General features: G+C 39.1%; 1 protein-coding gene, 1 long non-coding RNA gene and 1 pseudogene across 4 annotated transcripts in view; 2 read left to right on the forward strand and 1 right to left on the reverse strand.

Moving 5' to 3' along the window:
- Nucleotides 1-20,814, reverse strand: part of LOC124507605 (ankyrin repeat domain-containing protein 26-like) — a 705,441-nt gene that overhangs the window by 193,211 nt on the left and 491,416 nt on the right. Inside the window, 4 exon segments of the mRNA XM_047073901.1 lie at nt 2,687-2,833; nt 5,195-5,332; nt 5,565-5,745; nt 7,583-7,796. Of these exon segments, the coding sequence (XP_046929857.1) occupies nt 2,687-2,833; nt 5,195-5,332; nt 5,565-5,745; nt 7,583-7,796 (680 nt within the window).
- Nucleotides 1-20,814, forward strand: part of LOC124507614 (uncharacterized) — a 150,607-nt gene that overhangs the window by 40,925 nt on the left and 88,868 nt on the right. For 2 of the 3 annotated variants that reach the window (XR_006961040.1, XR_006961039.1), the window contains exon 4: nt 725-847. The exons of the other annotated variant lie outside the window; for it this stretch is intronic. This is a non-coding gene — a long non-coding RNA (uncharacterized LOC124507614). Of the gene's footprint in view, nt 1-724; nt 848-20,814 lie in introns of those variants that run through there. 3 annotated transcript variants of the gene reach the window in all.
- LOC124507607 (dnaJ homolog subfamily C member 10-like) lies at nt 11,742-14,524 on the forward strand (annotated as a pseudogene).

Consider the following 20,814-nt stretch of genomic DNA (forward strand, 5'->3'; position numbering starts at 1 on the left):
ACTGTTGCTGTAGTTTGTGTTCGAATGCAATGTGATAGTTTAGGCAGGTGGCCTGCCAATACAAGTTTTCCCCCATACAAATTATACTGAAGTTATTCTTCATTCCACCGCAAGTGGTAGCATATGGGGAGCATGAGGCCCAGAATATTTCCTCAGTACTTCAAAAAACTTTGCCAATGCCACTAGCCTACAGTACTTTTTTCCACTTATAATCCTTTTAACTTACTTCCTCTCTATACCACTGAGTGCACAATGCTCACAGACTACGGTACAAATAGCACCTCCTTGACTGAGTAGTAGATCCTTTACAGGACCATCAGAGGCAAGGGAAAGCCACTGACATGGAAATAAATGAGTCTTGCGAAACTAAAGTTCCTCAATCATTTCATGTCCATACTCTTTACGTTAGGCTGCTTTAGCATGTACTCTGATGAAGAGATTAAGGGTTTGTGGTAAAAGCATATCAGAAAAGCTGTCCCCAGATATTTGCCTTGGTAAAGTAATACAAATCTGTAAATCACAGTTCTGGCTGTGTAAGAAAGAAAGACAAATTTAGCATGCTTTTTCATAGTGAGAGGGAAAAAAAACCTAAACATTTGATTGAACATTTCTCCTCTATTTGATTAAGTGCTTTCATTAATAGTTTTACTTATATAAGCGTGTGTGTGTGTGTGTGTGTGTAGAGATATACACACATTTTTTTAACGTTTATTTTTTGATACAGAGCACGAGTCTGAGTGGCGCAAAACGTGAGGGACACAACAGATCCAATTAGGCTCTGCTGACAGCAGAAAGCCCGATGCAGGGCTCCATCTCAAGAACATGGAGATCATGACCTGAGCCAAAGGCAGACTCTGATCGGATTGGACCCAGCCAGGCACCCCTCAATTTAGTATTTCATTTCTTAGCATACATTTAGAATAAAAGCTTTGCTATACCAATGTTTCCAAGAAGAATTTATTGATACGGTATAAAGTACTTAATTTTATCAGAAAAACTGTTAAGTTAAAGTATTTTCAATTTATACAAGGATAAGTACCACACATATCAAAGATTACTATCCCTTAAATGTATACTTAGGAAGACGAAATTACCTGTCATGAAAAAAATTAAAACAATGTCAAACAAAGGAGTGAATTGTTCTGCACAGGCTAGATGACAAGTGTCAAGAGAGTTAAAGCTAATGGGAGTTAGAACAGTCAGAGAAAGTTCATTGGAAAGGAGACTGTGAGCCAAGTCTGAATAACATAGGTTTACTCAAGAGGAACAGAAACTAAAAAGACAGTAAGGACAGCATGCGTAACGGCTGAGAGATGGTGAAATCAACCCAATTAACTCAGAGGATAAAATCTGATGGCAGAGACATTACAAACGGGTGTCCACACAAGAACTACATAAATGTTCATAAGCAGCAGTATTAATAGGCAAGAAGTGGACACAACCCAAAGGTCCATCAACTGATGAATGAACAAGGGTCTTAACCCACAATGGAGTACTGTTGACAATAAAAAGAAATGAAGCACTGATATAAGCTGTAACCAACACAGATGAACCCAGAAAACATTAAGTAAAGGTAGCTAGTCCCAAAGTACCACACGTTGTGTGACTCCACTTATATGAAATATTCACAAGAGGCAACTCCATTGAGAGACCAAGTAGTAGACTGGTGGTTGCCTGAGGCTGGGGGCAACGGGTAAGGGTTTCCTTTCAGGGTGACGAAAACATTCTACTTGATGGCAGTGATGGTTGCACGAGTGTACACAGAGACAGTGAACTGTGCGTGGCAAATGGGTGACTTTTATGGTATGTGTTTTGTACCTCAAAATAGCTTTAAAAAAACCCAATGGCAGGACACAGAGAATGTTCTTAACTCTCGCTTTTGGGCGCCCATACTATACATGATCTGAATATTTCCGTGCTTTGACAATATGTCTAAAAGGCAAAGAAAATGGAGGAAATGCCGAAATTCAAGTGGTTTGTTAAGCGATCTTTCTGTACAAGTCATCCTGAAATCAATATGCATTCTTCTCAAAAGTGAAGATGAGAACTAAGACAATTATCTGAAACATCCCATTAAACATTATCTTCTGATTTGACCCAGCTTGCCTCATCATGGTAATAGAGATATCATTAAAAAACACTGTTTAGTAGGGGACAAAAGTCTCTTGGGGCACCTGGGTGGCTACGTCAGTTAAGCGTCCAATTCTTGCTTTCAGCTCAGGTCATGATCTCATGGTTCATGAGACTGAGCCTCACACTGGCTCTACACTGACAGCATGGAGCCTGCTTGGGATTCTCTCTCTCTCCTCTCTCTACCCCTCCCCTGTTAACACGCATGCACACACTCTCTCTCACTCTTTTTCTCTCAAAATAAATAAATAAAATGTAAAAAAAAATTTAAATTAAAGAAAGAACAAAAAAAGTCTCTCAATTTCTGTGAGGAAGGATACAAAAGCCTCAACTTTCCTAAGAGTAAATATTATAAGAAAACAATGTATAACACAAATAGGAGAAGGAGAGGCAGAAGTTTACGAAATAAATGCATTGTAAAGATACTAAAATCATAATAAATTAATTATAATGAAAATACCAAAGAAAGCGGTCCATGGAAATTGGTATCCTAAAACACTTTATATTATTTAACCAGCTATAAGTTAGCTGTTGACAGGTTACATTTGCTACATACCTGACTTCTGATTTGACCTAATTTCTTCTTGAGATCCCGTGTTTCATCTTCCAGACGAAGATATGACGTAACCTCTGGGGAAGCCTCTGACATAGACTTTTTCTTCAGAGTATCAGCCAGTTCTTGTTGCAGTTGTCTCGCAACTACCTAATAAGACATTTCTGTTACTGATTTTCTAAATCATCTTATTATTAAATTATGTTAATAATAGACAACTCTCACATATGTACTTTGAGAAATATCAACACATACATCAATTCACCGTCGTTTTGTAACACATACACATTCCTGTTCACTGAATTCAGTTAAAGACACAAAAGGTGTTATCTCCCTGCCTAGTTCTGATTTTTATGGTGTCTCTTTCCAGTCTCAGCACGACAATTTCGTCCTGCAACATGTGGTTTTTCTTGTGTTTTCTCATGATTATCAGAAAGCTAAGTAAAACCAAGCACATTTTCAGATAGCACTGAATAAAATGGCAGTATCATGGTTTTCTTTGAAATGAAAGTATAATCTGTGTTTAAACAATGAAAAGGTTGCAGGGGGTGCCAGTGTGGTTCAGTTGGTTGAGTGTCTGACTCTTGATTTTGGCTCAGGGAATGATCTCACATTCTGTGGGTTCAAGCCTCGCATCAGGCTCTGTGCTGACAGTCAGGAGCCTGCTCAGGATTCTCGCTCTCCCTCTCCCTGCCCCTCCCCTTCTTGCATTCTCTTTCTCTCTCTCTCTCTCTCTAATGAATAAAGAAACATGAAAAGAAAGAAAGAAAGAAAGAAAGAAAGAAAGAAAGAAAGAAAGACAAAGAAAAGAAGGAAGGAAGGAAGGAAGGAAGGAAGGAAGGTAGGTTACAGAAAGTGAATATCCAACTGGAAAAAAAATAAAGTTGGCTCCAAATCTCAAATTTTAGACAAGCATAAGTTCCCAAAAGTTCAGAACTTTAACTGAAGATAATGAAGGCATGAAAGTCAAAAAGAACTTGTGAGAAAAGTGTTCAGAATCTCAGAATTGGAAAAGCCTTTCGCTGATTTACAACAAACCAGAAGGCCTAAAATAAAAGATTAATAAATCTGACTATACTTAAAAATTGAGTTTACAGTAGATATCGAACACAGCGACCCCACAGTAAAATCCTTAGCTCTGCATATACTCGGACAGATTAAATTTCCTAAAATTCTTCTTTCCTGAGAATATTTCATAGATATCTACTTTGCTACCATTTCTATAGTCAGTTATAAGAATTATATCTATTGATAACTGAAAAATCTAGGCACTGTACTATAATAGAAACACTTCTACATACATCAATGAACTCATTTGGTTATCACAATTCTAGAATGGAGAGATTAAAACGGTGAGCTGCAGGACTCTCCCCAGGTCTTCTCAGTCCACAACTAGTGCTCTTGCACCAACCACTGCCACTTCTCTAGTGTAAATACACAAGTACGAAAGAAGTCTTGTATTTCAAAATACTCATAGGAAATAAGGTGAAATTCATACATCTCTTAGAAAACCATGAGATGATTTACTGCTGCAATAACTTGCATTTCCTCTTCATGTTGAAAACAGTAATAAATATAAAGGAGGGGAAATACACTCAGCTATTTTATTAGGAATAAAATACCTATCAATAAATTATCATTAAGTATATACCACAGCATACCATTGTTATCAAAAGTTCCTTGTAATGAAATAGGATGCTACTTGAAGCAAAAGTGTTACTTTTCTCAAAAGTAGGAGACTTGATACCGAAAATATGATCAGTGAACTGGCTACACTTGTCCTCCTGTCCATTAGCGGAAGTGTTCACCTAAACTATTAATATATCAAGGCAGTGAAGTAACTGTTCAAAACTAAAACACATGTTGCTAGTAGCAATAGTTTTGAGATTAGGGAAAGCTCATCAATTCCTACAGAAAGTAATAAAAGCCTCTCTTTGGACGAGGACATTATGAATGTCACTAGTTGTTGCAGACAATGCATTTAATCAAGAATATTATTTTATCCAGTGAAGCAAAAATGCCACCGTCCCCCATGACCCTCCACTAAATATATGTGCTTTTAAAATCCTCTATAGTTTCCATGATGATCAGAGTTCAGTTTCATATGTACATATATATATATATATATATATATACATATAGATACACACACACATATGTATATACACACACACACACACACATACACACGGAGAAAAAAGTAACAATAACTAAAAAATAGAATGCATACAAATACATACACACATGAACTTCAAAATAACTAAAGAAGAGGGGCGCCTGGGTGGCGCAGTCGGTTAAGCGTCCGACTTCAGCCAGGTCACGATCTCGCGGTCTGTGAGTTCGAGCCCCGCGTCAGGCTCTGGGCTGATGGCTCAGAGCCTGGAGCCTGTTTCTGATACTGTGTCTCCCTCTCTCTCTGCCCCTCCCCTGTTCATGCTCTGTCTCTCTCTGTCCCAAAAATAAATACACATTGAAAAAAAAAAAAAAAAAAAAAATAACTAAAGAAGATACCTTAGAATTAGTTTTCTTATGAGCCATTTCTAGCTCCTTTTGCTTGCAAAAGAGATTGTTTAGACTTCCATCTTGTAAGACTCTGGCCTTCTGTTCTGGAGAAAGTTGCCACTGAGTGTCACTGCGCTCTTCTACAACCTGGAGACACATTTCATTATGATTCTGGTCTCATACCGTTAAAAAAAAGAAGGTCAAAAGCTGAAGAGGAGAACTTTAAAAAAAATGTTCAAAAGAACATAATCCCATGTTTTAATTTATTTTAAACCTAAAGAATATATATTGAGTCAAAGGGATACTATAAAATATATATGTATACTATTACACTATGTAATATAGATGGAAATACAGTTTTTATCAAAGACTGATTTACCTGATTTTTTGTGGCCTTCAATTCCGTGTTAAGCATTCTAAGAGCGAGTTCAACTTGTTGTTTTGTTTCAACTTCTTTCTTATATTCGTCTTCTTTTCTTCTTAACTTTTCCCTAATATTTTCATATAACATATCAGCATTTCTTCTTTCTTCTTCTTCTTCTTCTTGTTTTAAGGTACATCTGCAATTACATGTGCTTCTTTTAAAATTTGTTTTGTTAGACATAAAAAGTTCATTTTATGATCTGGTTCCACATAAGTTGGCTTATTATCCAAAAGAAAAATTTCTATGGTCTCCAATTGTTTTCCTTGTAGGGCTCATGTTTTTAATTTGTCACTTCAATGTCTTCCAAACCATACATACAGTTGAAAAGAAGCCAGGAGAAAGCATTATGAAACTTCGTTAGTTTTAGTCAGTAATAACTCTGGTAGGTGTTGTAGGAAAGGAAGTTTGAAATTATCCAGGAAAGTTAGAGTTGAAAATTACCCCCTTTCCCACAGGTATAATTATTCCTCCATAGGACAGATAATTCAGTTTCTCATTAAAAAGAGAAGTTGCTGTTTATAAGCAAGTTTATCAATTCACTGGAAATAAAATTTCCACTTGACGAAACCTTACAGGTACCTCCAAAATGATGTGCAGAGAAAGAGAGCATCTGTGGATGTTGTTTACACAACATACACGTGCAGATTACTGTCATCCAAGACTACGCTGACGAGTCTAATATCTGTTGCCTATGCTTTTTGTTTCTTCTTCCACAACACTTGCAACTTACCTTGTTGATGATTACCTACTTTATGAATCACTTAAACATCCCTTCTAGAACAACACAGGATACGTATTAATTAAGTAAACAATAAAGAGTAATATGACCTTTCAGCATACACTTTTGAATTAATTTTATCTACCTATGACAGAGATGCTGAAAAAACTTCTCAGTAACCACTTTCCGTATTACTTTTTTTAATGTTTATTCATTTTTGAGAGAGAAAGGGAGAGCCCATGCAAACAAAGGGGGGGGGCAGAGAGAGAGAGAGAGAGAGAGAGAGTGAGGCAGAAAATCCGAAGTGGGCTCTGCACTGACAACACACAGCTCGATGTGGGGCTCGAACTCACGAACCCTGAGATCATGACCTGAGCCAAAGTCGGACGCTTGACTGACTGAGCCACCCAGGCGCCCCCATTTTACTTTGTTTAAATTTTTTATTGAGAGAGAGATGACGCAAGTGAGTGAGGGTGGAGAGAGGGAAAGAGAGACAGAATCCCACGAGGGGCAGACAGAGAGGGAGAGACAGAGTGAGAGAAGAGGAGCTCATCCAAAGCGGGGCTCGTGCTCACCCAAAGCAGGGCTCGAGCCCACCCAAAGCAAGGCTCAAACTCACGAGATCATCACCTGAGCTGAAGCTAGATGCTTAACCAGCTGAGCCACCCAGGTACCCCCACTTTACCTTTTAACCCCTGCATGTTAAGAAGCAAACGGAATCAATTTTGGCGGATTTTACTGTCTTGAGAAAAATGACCATTTTATATTCTGTTGGTAGGTACAGAAAGTAATATAAACTTTCATGAGAACAATTTAAAAATATGGATCAAAGACCTTTTTAAAATTTTTTATACTTTAACCAGATTACATTATATTGAAGAATTGACTCCAAGCAAGTAACCAGACATGTAGAAACAGATTTATATAAAAGACATTCCTGACAGCATTAATTAAAATACAGAGAGATGAAAAACAAGCAGAATTCAATCTCTTAAATAATGATGTTTCTTGGACTATGGTGGACTTTCATATGGCCATTAAAATTGTGATTTGGAATATACATTAAAGTATTAGAAGTATTCACTGTTAAGAACTTGCTGTGTTATTTCCAAGAACCGCACACCTCACAACACTAAACAAGTATTCTTTCCAGGAAAATCCCATAAGGTAAGTCAGCAATTACAAAACTGCCCCTACACATCTGTAGTATAAAAGGAAACAGTTGAAATATTTCCTTAAAGCCAAGATGCTGTACCTCAAACTGCAGAATTCACGTTCCCATTCCACTTTTTGATGTTCTAACCGTGATATCATGTCTTTGGCTTCCTGTAGCTCGTTTTGTAGTGCACTAACCATTTTGTCCATTTTTGTCATTTTTCCCATAAGAAGTTTACAGTGATTTTTGTTAAGTTTCCTTAATTTCTCATAGGAAACACGTATATCTTGGATTTTCAAGAAGCCAGCAGAATCTGCATCGGAGAAGAAACAGAAATGAAATAGATGAGTACTTTTTGCATATACAGGCCTGTGCATCTTCAATTCACTCATTCACACATTGAGTAAATATATACCTTCAATGGAAGATGTTATACTCAGCTCTACAGATGCAATAGAGAAGACCCCTGGCTCTCGATTAGCTTAAAGTCTAGTGAAGGAGAAAGACAACTCAAATGGTAATTCTAAATTCAGATAGTTCCTATTAGAAGACAGAGTTCTGTGATCATAACTTGATCTAGATTGGGCCCAAGGAAGATAGATGTCCCTGAGGAAGAGATAAATATACTGAGGAATGAAGGATGAGCAGGAGACAATTAAGCAAAGGAGGAAGACAAGCACTCTCGACAGTCTAGAGCATGTGCCGAAGTTCCAGTAATCTGCTTCTGGCCAAGATGGGGTAACACATACTGATTGATCTTCCTACCTGAAGCAAGCAAAAACAAAACAGACAAAATACAATTTTAACATGATATTCAAGACGCAGAACTTCAGACAATTGAGGACAATGATCCCTGAAAACAAAACACGTTAGCCTAACACGTATGCCCAAGCTCACTGCCTTGAGAGAGTTTCCAGGCTATGAAACAAGATAAATAAATTATTTAGGTAGATTTCACCAGACTCCTTGAGTCGTGGTGGCAAAACTGAGAGTCTGGTGAAGTCAAGGCAGATAGAAACGACAGGTCAGCATCCAGGAGAGGAGAAAGCAGGACACAGAAAGAACCCTGGGCATCTGCACAGGGTCCCCTTTGGCTATTCAGCAGAGTAACAACCAGTGCATACATGGAAGGAAGTCATCAAGGGAAAAAAAATCTGAAAAGAGTAGAGGAAACACTGCCTGGTGCTCCCACAGCACGAGGGACAGTATCTATTCACATTAGCTAAGATAGAAAAACTCATAATTTGCCTTAGGCTGATCACCACTCTGGATTCATCCAATAATTTGTAAGAGCAAGACTAAAGGATCCAACTGTTTGTAAGTAACTTAACTATATCTCCAAACAAAGCATGAAAAGATAACTAGAGGCATGGGAGCTATTGTTTTAAAAACCAAATAGTACTTACAGAGACGTAAATTATGTTAGCCATGAACAATACGATGGGTAGGAATAAACACATATTAGACATCACAAAACAAAGGACTGAAGTTTAACATTGGAAACCTGGGAGAAAACTTCAACTGGGAAATATACAATTGCCCAAAGAGGCAGGGGAAAGGGACAGGAAAAAAAAAATGGCCCAAATCTTCCTAAACCTCATGAAAACTATAATCCCACTGACCCAGGAAGGATATGTCTAGGAAAGAAGAAATGGAAGTCAACTCTTGTGATTTGCCTGAACTCTATACGATGTGGTATAACATTACTGGAAGGGAGACTGTGATGCTGAAGCCATAGACTATAAACCCTAAACCAACCACTAAAGCAGCAAAACTGAAAAGTTCTAGCTAGGAAGCCTAAATAGATAAGTGAATAAATGAATACATGAATAAATGAATACATGAATAAATAAATAAATGGATAAAACTGAATCATAAAAATTACTCGATTAAAAGAAAGCGGAAAAAGAAGAGAACGGGAACAAGGAGCAGATAGGACAAATGCAAATCAAACAGCATGATGACATATTCAAATCAACTATCTCAAAAATCACAGTAAATGGCCATTTGTAGCAACGTGGATGGAACTGGAGAGTGTGATGCTAAGTGAAATAAGCCATACAGAGAAAGACAGATACCATATGTTTTCAGTCTTATGTGGATCCTGAGAAACTTAACAGAAACCCATGGGGGAGGGGAAGGAAAAAAGAAAAAAAGAGGTTAGAGTGGGAGAGAGCCCAAGCATAAGAGACTCTTAAAACCTGAGAACAAACTGAGGGTTAATGGGGGGGTGGGAGGGAGGGGAGGGTGGGTGATGGGTATTGAGGAGGGCACCTTTTGGGATGAGCACTGGGTGTTGTATGGAAACCAATTTGACAATAAATTTCATATATTGAAAAAAAACATCACAGTAAATGAAAACGGTCTAAAAGCCTCAACTAAAACGCAGACTGTCAGAATGGATAAAAAAGGAAGACTCAACTAGATGCCACCTATACAAAATGCACTTTAAATGTCAAGACAGAAATTTGTTCGAAAGACAGGAATATGATATACCACACTAACACTTGACCAAACAAGGCTGAGCTAGAGTGGCTATATGAATAGCAGACAAAACAGTTTCAAGCAAAAAAAATATATATATATATTACCAGCAATAAACAACAGGTCATTATATAATCATAAAAGGGTCAATTAAGAGCAATCTTAAATGTTCATGTATCTGTTAATAGCTTCAAAGTACATGAAGCAAAAATTGATAGAACTGAAAAGAGAAAGAGGCAAATTCACAATTATAGTCTGATATTTCAACACGCTCAACATCAGCAAGGGCATAGTAGACTTGGCCGCCACTATTCTTCTCAAGGATCTATGGAACACTTACCAAAAAAGACTATGTTCTGGGTCAAAAATAAATCTTAATAAAAGGAAGAAGTCAAGAGGCCTGAAGTCATAATAGTGTGTTCCCTGACCACAAAGCAATCAAATCAGAAATCAAGCACAAAAATATCTCTGGAAAATACTCAACTATTTGTGAACTACAGAACACATCGAAATATCCCCTGGGTCAAAGAAGTAATGAAAAAAGAAAAAAAAAATTAGAAAGGATTCTGAACTGAATGAAAATGAAAACATAGTAGAATTTGTAGAGTCCTGCTTTAGTAGCACTCACATGAAGACTGATAGCACTGAATGTATACATTAAAAAAGAAGAGGGAAGTGCGGTGCTCCTTGCTGCCTTTGTGGCTCCTCCCCCAGCTTCCCAAGGCACCCTGCCCTGCCCCGCCCCACCCTGGCAGTGGCTGGAGAGCAGGTGCTTTGTTCACAGCGCACAGCAGGCACTTGGGTGGGTGGGGGCGGGGTCCGCCAATGCCGGGAATTGAAGGTGGGGGAGTAGCTGTAGGAGGAGACCCCCCTAGACTGAGGTGGGCATGGGTCGGGCCCCGGGTTCTGCTGGAGCGGGAGGCGGCGGCGGTGGCAGAGGCATGGTCCTTCTGGAAGGGAGAGCCCAATGCCTCTGCACCTGTCTCCCCTCCCTTCCTCTCCGCCCCTGCCATGGGTTTTGTGTTCTAGCTCCCCATCTTTTTCTCACTACCTACATCATCACCCTTCTTCCGACTTCACTTCCCAGCTTCTTGCGACCCTTTCTCTCACTTAAGCCTCAGTTACTCAGGCTCTTTTCACCCTAGTCTTGCCGGAGACTTCATATGCCAGCAGTCTCTTTCATGGGATGTCCCCATCCTTCCCCTCTTCCCACATCCTATTCTGGGCTGATGGCAGCCAGAAATCCTTCCTATTGCGTTTACCGGCAGTTTCCACCTGGCCCTGAAGCTTGGTGCAGATCAAGTCCACCACACCCACGCTGAGAAGGACCCCTAGGAGAACCACTTGTCCCATGGTGGTATTGGACAATGTGTTCTCGATTTTCCTCTGGTTGCTTATTTTAGTCTGAGTATTTGTTACTCTCCACCGCTATACTTTACAAACGTATGTTTTGGTTGCATGACAAGGAGTTGGAAATGAGCCAGAGACCATTTGCAGGTAAGGAGAAGATTTAGACATTGAGGATTCAAGGAAGAAAGGAGAAACAGAATGTTAAGAAGGTTAGATTCCTGAAAGTATTTCGATATCTTTTGTGATCTGAGGAAGTGGAGATTACTGAGCCTACACAGATTGACATTTTGGAAGAAAATTTCATGGTGCTTGATTCGCTCTTGGAGTAACGTGAACACAAGTTCTCAAACCTGCATATTCTCTCAGTTGGAACCAGCTGTATATCTGAATGTTCACTTTCATCAGAACTTGTATCAGAGAAAGAATGGGAGTCTGCTTCAATGAAAATGACTACCTCTGGGACCTGAAAAGGGTCATTCTGTTTCCTAATAGTGTATATGACCATTTTCGTGGGCACAGATCAGGATTTTTACAGTTTACTTGGCGTATCCAGGACTGCAAACAGTAGAGAGATAAGACAAGCTTTCACGAAGTTGGCATTGAAGCTACATCCTGAAAAAAAAAAAAAAAAAAAAAAACGAATAACCCAGGGCGCCTGGGTGGCTCAGTCAGTTGAGCGTCCAACTTCCGCTTGCCTGGGTCATGATCTCACAGGTCGTGGGTTAGAGCCCCGCGTTGGGCTCTGTGCTGATGGCTCGGAGCCAGGGGCCTTCTTTGGATTCTGTGTCTCCCACTCTCTCTGCCCCTAACCCACTTGCATTCCGTCTCTGTCTCTCTCAATAGTAAATAAACACTAAATAAATAAATAAATAAATAAATAAATAAATAAATAAATAACCAACCAACCAACCTACCTACCAACCAAATGAATAATCCTAACGTACAGAGTGATTTTCAAAAATAAATAGAGCATATGAAGTACTCAAAGATGACGATCTGTGGGAAAAGTATGACAAATACGGAGAGAAGGAACTTGCAGATGATCCAGAAGGTGGCCCGTATGAAAGCTGGGATTATGATCGTTTTGATTTTGGTGTTTATGATGATGATCTTGAAAGCATGACATTGAATAGAAGAGAAGTGGATGCTGCTGTTCATTGTGGAGAACTGTGGTTTGTGAACTTTTACTCCCCAGGATGTTCACACTGCCATGAATTAGCTCCCACATGGAGAGACTGTGCTAAAGAAGTAGATGGATTGCTTCAAATTGGTGCTGTTAACTGTGGTGTTGATAGAATGCTTTGCCGAATGAAAGGAGTCAACGGATCTCCCAGCCTCTTCCTTTTTAGGTCTGGAACGGCCACGGTGAAATATCACGGGGACAGATCAAAGGAAAGTTTGGTGAGTTTCGCCATGCAGCATGTTAGAAACCCAGTGATGGAATTATGGACAGGAAATTGTGTTCACTCCATAGAAACTGCTTTTGCTGCTGGTATTGGCCAGCTGATCACTTTTTGTTGCAAAGGAGGAGATTGTTTAACTTCATAGACACGACTCAGGCTCAGGGGCATGTTGGATGGTCTGGTTAATGTAGGATGGATGGACTGTGCCACCCAGGACAAACTTTGTAAAAGTCTGAATATTATCACAAGTACTACTGCCTATTTTCCTCTGGCGCCCCATTAAATAACAGAGAGAAAAGCAGCATTTTGTTCCTTAATTCATTGGATGCTCGAGAAATATATTTGGAAATCATGCAGAATTTCCAGATTTTGAGCTACTTTTGGCAAATACACTAACGGATCGATTGTCTCATCATCTATGGCCCTTATCGTTTAGTTTCGGAAAATATGAAAATCCAAATGATCCTGAGTTGAGGGAACTAAAAACTCTACTCAAAAGTGAACGTATTCAAGTTGGCAAGGCTGACTGTCCCTCTGCACCAGACATCTGTAGTAACCTCTCTTTATTTCAGCCATGTCTAACAGTATTTAAAGGACAAGGAACCAAAGAATATGAAATTCATCATGGAAAGAAGATTCTATATGATATACTAGCCTTTGCCAAAGAAAGTGGTAATTCTCATGTTGCCACACTTGGACCTCAAAATGTTCCCGCCGATGACAGGAACCGTGGCTTGTTGATTTGTTTGTGCCATGGTGTCCACCATGTCAAGCTTTATTGCCAGAGTTACAAAAAGCATCAAAGCATCTGCGTGGTCAGCTTTAGTTTGGTACACTAGATGGTACGGTTCACGAGAGACCCTGTAACACGTATAACATTCAGGCGGATCCAACAACAGTTGTATTCAACCAATCCGAGGTTCATGGATAAGGACATCACTCTGCTGAACAACAGATCTTGGAATTCATAGAGGATCTTAGGAACCTTCAGCGACCTCCCTGACACCCACCACTTTCAATGAACTAGCTAAACAAAGAAACCATGATGAAGTCTGGATGGTTGACTTCTACTCCCATGGTGTCATCCATGTCAAGTCCTAATGCCAGAATGGAAAAGAATGGCCCAGACACTAACTGAACAGTTACTGTGGGCAGTATAGAATGCCAACAGTATCATTCTTTTTGTGCCCAAGAAAATGTTCAGAGATACCCTGAGATAAGATTCCCCTCCCCCAAAAACCAAATAAAGCTTTTCAGTATCACAGTTACAATGGCTAGAAGAGAGATTTGGGGCACGGGATTTCGACCTCAAGCATCCACAAATCTAATGACTCAGACTTTCGATGAAAAAGTTATACAAGGGAAAAATCACCGGGTGATTGAATTCTATGCTCCTTGGTGTGGACCTTGCCAAAATTTTGCTCCAGAGTTTAAGCTCTTGGCTAAGACGATGAAAGGAAAAGTGAAAGCTGGAAAAATAGACTGTCAGGCTTAGGCTCAGACATGCCAGAAAGCTGGCATCAGAGCCTATCCGACTGTTAAATGTTATCCCTATGAAAAAGCAAAGAGAAACATTTGGGGAGAGCAAATAGATGCCAGAGATGCAAAAGCAATCGCTGTCTTACTAAATGAAAAATTGAAAAATCTCCACACTCATGGAGAGAGAGATGAGGATGAAGTTTAATGATATGAAGATGAAGAAAAAAGAGAAAAGGAATTCTAACCCATGACATCAGAGGAACATCTTTGTAGGATGTTGCTACATTCTGGGTCACACTAAAGGAACATTATCTCAGAATTGTAATTGCACTGTCTGAATTCTGTACAACATTGGTATAAATGAAGGGTTTGCAAGCTTTTTCTGTAAAAGGCCAAACTGTAAATATTTTAACCTTTGTAAACCATATACTTTTGTCCCTTAGTACTTTGTTTTTGCTTTGTTTACAACCCTTTACAAAATCTAAAACTTTTCTTACCTCAGGGCCATACACAAACAAGCCAAGCCACATTCAGTCCATGGGCCATAGATTGCTGACCCCTGGAAATGATACTAAAACTGCCTGGCTCAACCAGGAGCCTGCTCTGTCAAGTACATACATGTCTAGGGTCTATTCCTTAAAGTTTTGTGGCTGGCCCGAAAGGAAATAATTTGGTATTTATTTACCTGTCTGAAAAATTGTGTGAAATGGATTGTGGCCATAGTGTAATTAAAAAAAACCACACACACACACACACACACACACACACACACACACACACAATGTGGCAAGCAGATAGCCTATTTTCATGGTGTATTATAGTAAAGAGATTTTCTTCTTTTTTCTTTCTAAAGGTTGAAGAACTGATTTTAATTTTTCACAATTGAGAAAAATTTTGGTAAAATAATGTCAATAGATTTCTACAGTATCTAGAAGAAGAAGAAGAAGAAGAAGAAGAAGAAGAAGAAGAGAAGGGGGAGGGGGAGGAGGAGGAGGGAGGAGAAGGTAGAAGGAGAGGAGGAAGAAGGAGAGGAGGAAGAAGGAGAGGAAAAAGAAGAAGAAGAGGATGAAGAGGATAAGGAAGAAGAAAGGTCTGAAATCTATGACATTGGGTTCCACCTTTTGAAACTAGAAAACTAAAACAAATTAAACACAAACCAAGCAGAAGAAAGGAACTAATAAAGACAAAAATCACATGAAAGAAAGCAGAAAAACGATAGAGAATAATCAATGAAACCAAATGCTTTCAGGAGGTGAAAAAAAGGATAAATTTCTACCAAGACTGATCCCAAAATGAAGAGAAACAAGGGAAGTATTAACAATATATCAGAAATTAGTAATGTAACTAACATTACTGGAAATTCACAGATACTAAAAAAATAACAGAGTAATACTATGAACTTTATATAATTAATTTGACAACTCAGATGCAGTGGGTAAATTCCGTGAAAGACAGAAATTATCAAAGCTCAATCAAGAGTGAAGGGTGCCTGGCTGGCTCAGTTGGTAGAACATGTGACTCTTTTTTTTTTTTTATATATATGAAATTTATTGACAAATTGGTTTCCATACAACACCCAGTGCTCATCCCAAAAGGTGCCCTCCTCAATACCCATCACCCACCCTCCCCTCCCTCCCACCCCCCATCAACCCTCAGTTTGTTCTCAGTTTTTAACAGTCTCTTATGCTTTGGCTCTCTCCCACTCTAACCTCTTTTTTTTTTCCTTCCCCTCCCCCATGGGTTCCTGTTAAGTTTCTCAGGATCCACATAAAAGTGAAACCATATGGTATCTGTCTTTCTCTGTATGGCTTATTTCACTTAGCATCACACTCTCCAGTTCCATCCACGTTGCTACAAAAGGCCATATTTCATTTTTTCTCATTGCCAGATAGTATTCCATTGTGTATATATACCACAATTTCTTTATCCATTCATCAGTTGATGGACATTTAGGCTCTTTCCATAATTTGGCTATTGTTGAGATGGCCAACTCATCTTTGACAAAGCAGGAAAGAACATCCAATGGAAAAAAGACAGCCTCTTTAACAAATGGTGCTGGGAGAACTGGACAGCAACATGCAGAAGGTTGAAACTAGACCACTTTCTCACACCATTTACAAAAATAAACTCAAAATGGATAAAGGACCTAAATGTGAGACAGGAAACCATCAGAACATGTGACTTTTGATCTCTGGATGGTGAGTTCAAGCCCCATGTTCGGTGTAAAGATTACTGAAATGAAGTGAAATGAAATGAAATGAAGTAAAATGAAATGAAATGAAATGAAATGAAATAAAATAAATAAAATAAAATAAAGGAAAAAAGAACAGATAAACTAACTAACTCTATATGTATAAAAGAAACTAAAGTCTTAGATAAAGATCTTTCCACAGAAAACAATTCCAGGGCCAAGTAGCTACACTAGTAAATTCATCCAACATTTTAGGAAGAAATGTTATCTATTCTACACAAAGTCTCCCCCCCAAAATGGAGAGGAGAAATATTTCTCACCTCATTCTATAAGGCTAGCATTACCTGAAACCAAAACTAGACAAAGATACTATAAGAAATAAAATTCTGTCATAAGCATGGGAGCACAATTTCTGAAGAAACCATCCACAAATCAAGTCTAACACTACATTAAAGAGGGGGGGTGTGTCAACATGGCAGAGAAGTAGGGGTACCTGAAATGACCACATCCCTCAAACACAGCAGTGAGGCAAGAAGATGTGGAAATCTAGGAATCCGGGCTACAGTGTGACACAAACATCTCCAGGGGCCCATGGGGACAACTTGCCAGGTCATGGAGATTTCTAATCTATTCTTTCTGCACCTCTTCTGTATCTCCTTCTTATTTTCCTTTCTCTCTCTCTCTCTCTCTCTCTCTCTCTCTCTCTCTTTCTCTCCCTCTCTTCCCTGCCTGGATTAAGTTGTATAGTTTCTCTGATTCTCTGCCTGGTCAATTTTTTGTCTTCTTCTCTTTTCCTTTGCCCCTGTCATTTCTCCCTTTGTATGAGATAAGGCATCTTCCATCACCCCCCCCAGTGTTTAAATTCTTTTCCAAGTTTACATTATGAACAAATCTAAGCACACCTGCTGGAATGGCCAACCCACCAATATGAGTAGGGAAATAAAGCAACCAGAGTCACAACAACAGAGAGCATGAAACACACTCCAAAGATACCTGTTGAAGGGCCAGTCCTGGATAGTATACGACCCCTTTTTAAAATAGTAGTGCTCACAGGTGCAGGACACATGACAACTAGGAAAACACATAAAGTACCGAACACTGAGGAAATGGAAGAATTCTCCTCAAAAGAAACTCCAGGAAGAAATGAGAGCTAGAGAATTGCTCAAAACAGATATAAACAATATATCGGTTCAAGAATTTAGAATAATAGGTGTAAGATTAACAGCTGAGCTTACAAAAAAGCATAGAAGTCAGCAGAGAATCTATTGCTGCAGGGATCAAGGAACTAAGAAATAGTCACAGCAATTAAGAAATACTGTAAATAAGATGCAAAATAAACTAGATGCAGTAACAGCAAAGAAGGAGGAAACAGAGGGGAGAATAAGTGACATAGAAGATGAAAGTATGGAAAATGATGAAGCCAAGAAAAAGGGTGATAAGAAAATATTAGACCATGAGGGGAGTATTAGAAAACTAAGTGATTCAATGAAATGTAATAATATCCGGATCATAAGAGTTCCAGTGTAAGAGAGAGAGAGAGAGACAGAGAAAAGGGCAGATGGTTTACTTGAACAAATTATAGGTGAGAACTTCCCTAATCTGGAGAAAAGGAAGCAGACATCCACATCCAGAAGGCACAGACAACTCTCTTCAGATTCAACAAGAATAGGTCTTCTCCACAGCATATCATAGTGAAACTGGCAAGTTACAAAGAGAAAAGAGATTCTGAAAGCAGCAAGGGACAAACGGGCCTTAACCTACAAGGGTAGACACATATGGGTACTAGCAGACCTGCCCGCTGAAACTTGGCAGGCCAGGAGGCGATGGTAGGAAAAAGTCCATGTGCTGAATAGGAAAATATGCTGCTAAGAATCCTTTCTCCAGCAAGGATGTCATTCAGAATAGAAGGAGAGATAGGCTTTCCCAGAAAACCAAAAACTACAAGAGCTCATGACCACTAAACCAGCCCTGCAGGAGATCCTAAGGAGACTCTGTGAGTGGAATGTTGTCAAGGCTACAAAGGACCAGAAACATCACCACAAGCATGAAAGCTCCAGACAACACAATGACATGAAATCCATATCTTTAAATAATCACTCTGAATGTGAAGGGACTAAATGCCCTTATCAAAACACATAGCGTATCTGAATGGATTAAAAAACAAACAAAATCCATCTATATGCTGTCTACAAGAGACTTATCTGAGACAGGAGGACACCATTAGATTGAAGGTTAGGGGATAGAGTACCATGTATTATGCTACTGGAAGTCAAAAGAAAGCTGGGGTAGCCATACTTAGATCCGACAAATGAGATTTTAAACCAAGACTCTAACAAGAGATGGCGAAGGGCATTATATCATAATTAAGGGATCTATCCATCAAGAAGAGCTAACAATTGTAAATGTTGGTGCCCCCAACTTGAGAGCCCCCAAACATATACATAGATTAATCACAAACCGAAGCATTCTTATTGATAATCATATGGAGATTGTAGGTGACTTAAATACTCCCTAACAACAATGGACAGATCACCTAGGCACAAAATCGGTAAAGAAACCAAGGCCCTGAATGATACGCTGGACCAGATGGATTCGACAGATCTGTTCAGAACTTTTCATCCAACAGCAGCAGAATACACATTCTTCTCGAGTGCACGTGGAACATTCTCCAAAACAGATCACACAGTGGGTCACAAAACAGCCCTCCATAAATATAAAAGAACTGAGATCACACCATGCATATTTTCAGATCACAACACTATGAAACTTGAAATCAAACAAAAGAAAAAGTTTGGGAAGCCTCTAAATGCATGGAGGTTGAAGAACATCCTACTGGAGAAAGAATGGGTCAACCAGACGATGAAAGCAAAAATTAAAAAAATATATATACAGGCAAATGAAAATGAAAACATGACAGTCCAACCCCTTCGGGATGCAGCAAAGGCAGCCCTAAAAAGAAAACATATCGCCATCCAGGCCTTTCTCAAGAAATAAGAACAATCCGAAATAAAAAATCGAACCTCACACCTAAAGAAACTAGAAGAAGAACAGCAAAGAAACCCTACAACCATTAGAAGAAATAATAAAGATTAGAGCAGAAATAAACACTATAGAATCCAAAAGAAAACCCCGTAAAAACAAACAAACAAACAAAATAGTAGAACAGCTCAATGAATCTAAGAGCTGTTTTTGTTTAAAGAATAAATAAACTTGATAACCCCCTAGCCAGCTTTCTCAAAAAGAAAAGAGAATCCAAATAGATAAAATCACGAATGAAAAAGGAGAGGTCACAATCAACACCGCAGAAATACAACTATTAGAGAATACTATAAAAATGTATATGCCAACAAACTGGACAACCTGGAAGAAATGGACACATACCTAGACAACCACACATTACCCAAACTCAAATGGGAAGAAATAGAAAATATGAACAGACCCATAACCAGCGAAGAAATTCAATCAGTTATCAAAAATCTCCCAACAAATATGAGTCCTGGGCAAGAAGTCTTCCCACGGGAATTCTACAAGACATTTATTTTTTTTTTTTTATTTTTTTTAAATTTTTTTTTCAACGTTTTTATTTTTAATTTTGGGACAGAGAGAGACAGAGCATGAACGGGCGAAGGGCAGAGAGAGAGGGAGACACAGAATCGGAAACAGGCTCCAGGCTCTGAGCTATCAGCCCAGAGCCCGACGCGGGGCTCGAAATCACAGACCGCGAGATCGTGACCTGGCTGAAGTCGGACGCTTAACCGACTGCGCCACCCAGGCGCCCCTCTACAAGACATTTAAAGCAGAGTTAATACCGATTCTTTTCCAGCTGTTGAACAAAGAAATGGAAGAAAAGCTTCCGGACTCTTTCTATGAAGCTAGCATTACCTTGAGACCCCACTAAAAAGGAGAATGACAGGCCAATATTCCTGACAAGCATGGATGTCAAAATTCTTAACAAGATACTGGCAAATCCAATTCGGCAGTATATGAAAGAATTCTTCACCATGATCAAGTGGGATTCATCCCTGGGCTACAGGGCTGGTTCAATATTCGCAAATCAATCAAAATGATACATCACCTTAATAGAAGAAAGGATACGGTCATTCATATGATCCTGTCAATAAATACAGAAATACATTTGACAAAATACAGCATCCTTTGTTAATAAGAAACCCTCAAGAAAGTTGGGATACAAGGAACATACCTTAACATCATAAAAGCCATATATGAGAAGCCTGCTGCGAATATCCTCAATGGGGAGAAACAGAGAACTTCCCCCCTACCCTGCCCGCCGAAGATAAGGAACACAAAAGGGCCGTCCACTCTCACCAGTGTTGTTGAACATAGTGTTGGAAGGCCTAGCCTCAGCAATCATACAACAAAATGAAATAAAACACATCTAAATTGGCAAAGAAGTTAAACTTTCA

This window comes from Lynx rufus, unplaced genomic scaffold (genome assembly GCF_022079265.1).
Source record: "Lynx rufus isolate CCGP_SWC_20201006 ecotype Redwood Valley unplaced genomic scaffold, mLynRuf1.p SCAF_12, whole genome shotgun sequence".
In the NCBI taxonomy this organism is placed as follows: domain Eukaryota; kingdom Metazoa; phylum Chordata; class Mammalia; order Carnivora; family Felidae; genus Lynx; species Lynx rufus.